The sequence below is a fragment of the Limulus polyphemus genome, unplaced genomic scaffold (assembly GCF_000517525.1).
Source record: "Limulus polyphemus unplaced genomic scaffold, Limulus_polyphemus-2.1.2 Scaffold5448, whole genome shotgun sequence".
In the NCBI taxonomy this organism is placed as follows: Eukaryota; Metazoa; Arthropoda; class Merostomata; order Xiphosura; family Limulidae; genus Limulus; species Limulus polyphemus.
Window position 1 is genome coordinate 1 of NW_013671058.1, and position 5267 is coordinate 5267.

The window sequence follows — 5267 nt, forward strand, 5'->3', positions numbered from 1 at the left end:
ATTCTTCCTCAATACAACTTTGTAATGTACTTAATTTTCACAGTTACACACACTATAGTTCACAACAATTCACTCACTTTCTATCGAGCTTAGACTTAATTGTCCGTCCCCGCAAACTGTAGTTCCGATCTCTGTGTCTGCTATCCTCAGTTCCTGCCGACTGTAATCGCTGTCTTTCTTTCTCTCTGCCTGCTTCGTCTCCACTACGTCTCTGCCTCCGTCTGTCTCTCTCACTGTCTCGCACAGTTATATACGATAATACTGCCTGTTCTAGAAACTTCTAAGACTCTCAACACATGCTACCAGCGTCACTTGACTTCCGCTGTCGTAACACACTAGCAAATCTTCTAGAATACTCGTCACGTGACCCCCGCTGTCGTAAGACACTAGCGAATCTTCTAGAATACTCGTCACATGACCCCCACTGTTGTAACAATACCATATGGTGCCTGAACTCTTAAAAACACTCACTTGGAAAGAGACATTGTAGTTATATGTATCAAGCTGTGATGGCTTGATATAGATATGTATGTATATATGTAAAACCTATAAGTCCTAATATTTTATAGTTTTGTTACTGTACTATTAGCAACATTCAAAATATTTACATTTTATAATTAAAAAGAGGGTTAGGAATATATTCATCCCTACTATTATGGTGTTATTTTTCTTGGTTTTCTCAAGATTTAGAACTAGGAATCCTAAGATTTTTACATACATTTCTCTAGCTTTCTCATTAAATTATCTGTTTTATATAACCTTAGTTCTCATGAGATATCATAAGGTATAATCACATACTTTTATGCCCTACGTTTTATCTGTTCTGTATTGTCTTATTCAATTAACAGGCACATCTGCCTTTGGCAGTTAAGTGGATTACAAAATGTTCCCTGTGGTCATGTTTCTTCAACTGACTCTTGTTTTTTTTTTACTTCATTAATCTTGGTGCTGTAATGATTCTTTTAGCCTAGCTAATAATTTAAAATTTGGTTGATGTAATCTTGTCTTCATTTTCATTTAGTTTCTTTGAAGCTATATAATCTTCAACCAGGACTTTCAAATTTTATATTTCTTTAAAAATTACATCTTTCCTAATTATGAATTATGATTTGCTATTTTTGATCCTGGGATTTTAGGATTTTCTTATTCATTTTCTGAGGTTTCTCAATTTAATCATTTTAGTACCCGAGACATGCTATTTGATTTCTAAAGTTGTGTATTGTGGTTAGAGAATCAATGTTATTTCTAATTTTTTCAGTGCCAAGTTCCTTTGCCTGGTTATAATGATAGATCTGGAGAATGTTTTGGATTGTATTCAGTTCCATTTGTTTAATGATTTTCTTTATGTAGAGTAACAGAGGATCCTGTGTGTTCTTTTTTGCTTGGAATTAATCCTGGTACTTATTCATTTCTTCTTGATATCTACTCATTTCAGCCAAGATCTTTCCACTGGATTATTTTTTCCTGTTTAAGAAATCATTTTTCTAATACTTTATGAACATAATGGTGTCAGTCTTTTTTTCCCATGTGCTCACTCATTTTTGAGGTTTTATAACAGCCTAACTTCTTTCATAATGACACTCCCTTTGTCTTCCTTTTTCAGACTATGTCTACAGTCCTATCAGTGTTAGCTAGGTTAGTTCAATTACTTTTCAATGTATCTGGTGACTGGCATGTGGGTTTAAAAGTCAGGTTCTCTCTACATTATGTATGTCCAGTATTTTCAGATCCTATTGAACCATATCAGAATATCATCTGACATGATGGGCTGTGTCCATTAATCTGGTCTGACATGTTTCCAGAGCACATTCCTCTGAAGGATCTTTCCATTCTTTTCATCTGCTCATGTGTATAGAATCTCTTCCCGGGCCTCTATGTTTTTTAAACCAATTTCCTATAAGGGGAAATCAGACAGGTCCAATACATTCAGGAGGTTTGGTAAGATATATTGTAAAGTAATACCAAGTTCTGCTAAAACTGAGGTTAAAAAATAAATGGGCTGGATACAATGTGTAATACATAATGAAATAATCTTTATTCAAAATACACTAAACAATAGTGTGTTTAATAAACTTCTGTATGACAGACAGTCACTTTTACTGAAGCTGTGAATTCATCAAGTTGGCTGTACCACCTCAAGAATTATTTCCAAGATGAAAGACTCACACATGATGATGTTCCAGACTGATAAAATCTCATGTTGCTTAGATGAATAGGTAATATTAAATTTACCCAGAGCAACCTGCATTACCCACATGCCAGGCATTCCCATTCAAATGTAAGAGAGGTTGTAGCTTCAAGAGATGTTACTTGACTTACAAATAGCGGATACAGCTGTCAACCTTCTCACTCAAGGTGCAGCTTTACAGCTATACCCACTAGTGCCAGACCAGAAATGATTTCCACAGAATGACAAAGAACAAAGGTAGATAAAACAAAAACAGCTCTTCAACTTTCTTATCCATGTGTTATGTGAAAACTGCACACATTTAGAATATAGAAAAAATTGTGGAAAAAATTTCCATATTAAAATAAGAAAGTAAAATATGAATGGTGTGCCTGCATACCACACCTTCACATCCTGACCACAATACCATAGTGTCATGTTTGTGCAACTTATTGTTTTCAACATCATCTTTGTCACATTCTTATGGAAGCAGCTCCTTCTACTTCTCCCTCAGAGTGACAGGCACTTTCCTCCAGTTCTACATACCTTCACACACACATATATATATGGGTTGTAGCACTGGTAGGATATAATATTTGAAATTATTATTTCAGAATTAAAATTGAATTTAAAAAGACATTTACTTCTTCTGTTAAATTCCTCTTACCTCCCTGTGCAACTTATGAGAAAATTTGAGCACAAAAGATATTGTGTGACCCACCTACACGACAAAGATGACCAGGCAGGAGAAAATGCTATGAGAAGTAAGATTATATGAGAACATGCATTACTAATGGAGGAAATACAGAGAAAGGATTTATAAACCTAAATCTTGAAAAACAACAAAAGGAGAAACAGTATTATAATACTAAAGGTAAGATACTACATTTAAATTTAGCTTTACAAGTAGTTCATCAAGTGTCTAAGTAACAAGTCTTATTTGTTTCTCTCTCTTTTTTTTGATAAAATTAAGCTTATACAAAAAAAATGACTAAAATTATTTGTGTACCTTCATCAAACTTTTCTTCATTGTGTTTTGAGGAAGAAGAAGCATCTTGGTGGTAGATATCTGCTTTTTCACACTGCAAGCCAGAACAAAAGATTAAGAAATATATTTATCGTTTTTAACTGCTTTATTTTGAAATGTACTATCAGAAAAAGTCACATTTCTTTGCAATCACTGTGTGTGTGTATCATGTAACTGTTTTTAAGTCACTTACCAACAGAAACCTGTAACACGTGTTTACATAGAGCTGTAAAACAATAGGTATATTACTTACATTAAAACTAAGTAATTAATATATATTCATAGAAGTGAACTCTACAATGTGGTAAAAGTGAGTTGTGAGATAATTTCTGATGCAGATGTACATTTTTTGTTCATTGCCATTTACAAGTACATATACAAAATGTATAACATACATGCAAGTAGATATCAAGTTACACAATAAATAATTGAATTAATAGTTATTTAAAATGAAATTCTTATGGAGTTGGCAAAAATAGTACAACTAGAACAGCCAAAAAATACCCCTGAAAGCGGTTTTAAAAACATGTCAACTGTCTAAAAAATCTCTGAAATAACCTGAAAGTTAATTTACTATTCCTATATTATCCCAGTAATTATATAATCATTAATTGTAAAATATTCTGCAAAGGCAGATTCATAAATTTTACCAAGATGTGAATTCACTGATGTTCTAAAATTCGTATTCCTAAAGCTCTACTTGTTTCACAAATATAACAACCTGACAATTATAATATGGAATAGTAAAAATAATAATAGTTTCTTAAAGATAACAGATATTGTCTTTGGAATCAAGTTACAATTTTTTAAGGTACTTAAGGTAATTGGTGCAACCAAAACATCAGAGCATTTTAAAGAGTGCTTTTAGCTGGTGTGTCATAGTTTGTGTTCTAAGTTTAGGATATTTGAAATATGAAGCTTCAGCTGAGCTTGATGCTTTCAAATGAGTGTCTTGTTACCTTCTTACTATAGTAAGAAGTAGGCTTGTAAATTATTTTATTATTGTCATGTCTCCGTTTGTTAATTAACTTTCCGTAACTTCGTTCCGACGAAACTTCAACGACACAAGTCTTTACTTAATAAAACTGGTTTATTCTTTCCGAATACAACTTTACGATACACTCAACTTCAACAATCGCGCTAAACAAACACTGTAACAACGAACGTGCTCAATAATACTTCTGACTGCGGATCAATTACTCACTGTCTACCCACACATTACATTCCCCTCTTTTATATACCAGCCTACCCTATATCTAGTAATTACTAGAGCATTCGCCAAAGTACAGGATAGTTCTAGAAACGTGGCGTCACAGTGGTCATGTGACTCGCTGACGCAACACTGCCCCCTCCTTAATATTGTTTGTCCCGAACAATAACCACATATGATAAACCAATAACAATAACTTAATTAAAATGTACAGAATTACAAACACAAAATTACAATTCAACAAAGTCTCTTAATTTTACGGGACGTGTCTTCTTCCGTACTGGTCTCCGTCTCGTTGGCTTCTGCATCACCTGGGGTTCATCTACTTCATCAGGAAATGTCCTATCATCGGTAACAGTCACATCAGTGGTAGTAACTTCATCAAGAGCTTCACCGTTTCCCTTCTCAAAACTGAGTAGAGTTTCTTCTTCGATGGTGGCTTCTTCAGGTGGCACATCTTCAGCAGCATCATTTATTCCCATTGTTCACTTCGTCCCAACTGAAATGTCCTGGACCATGATAACACCAAAGCCTGTTGGCATGCACCACCTTTGGCTTACCTCGCCGACCACATTTTATCTGGAAAGTCACGTCTGAGAGTCAATCCACTATGTCATATGGGCCTTCCCATGGAGAAGACAACTTAGGAGACTTCCCTTTGGTCTTCCTGGGATTATACAACCACACCTTGTCTCCTGCTACAAAGCTGACTTCAGTAGATCTCTTATCATCAGATAACTTCATCGCATCAACAGACGTTTTGAAGTTTGAACATACTTGATGGTGAATATCATCCATCCTTTCTGATAACACTTTCACAAACTCTGACACAATTTCAGGCAACTCTTCATAAGGTGGGCATC

The 5267-nt window shown here is 34.6% G+C and overlaps 1 protein-coding gene across 1 annotated transcript in view; it reads right to left on the bottom strand.

The window, feature by feature from the left end:
• Positions 1-3176: 3176 nt before the first annotated feature.
• The window catches only part of LOC106472590 (bestrophin-4-like), a gene marked incomplete at its 3' end in the record, with an annotated part of 51982 nt that continues 49891 nt past the window's right edge, over positions 3177-5267 (bottom strand). The window contains exon 13 of the mRNA XM_013933245.1: positions 3177-3249. Coding sequence (XP_013788699.1) covers positions 3177-3249 — 73 coding nt within the window. The remainder of the gene's footprint in view (positions 3250-5267) is intronic.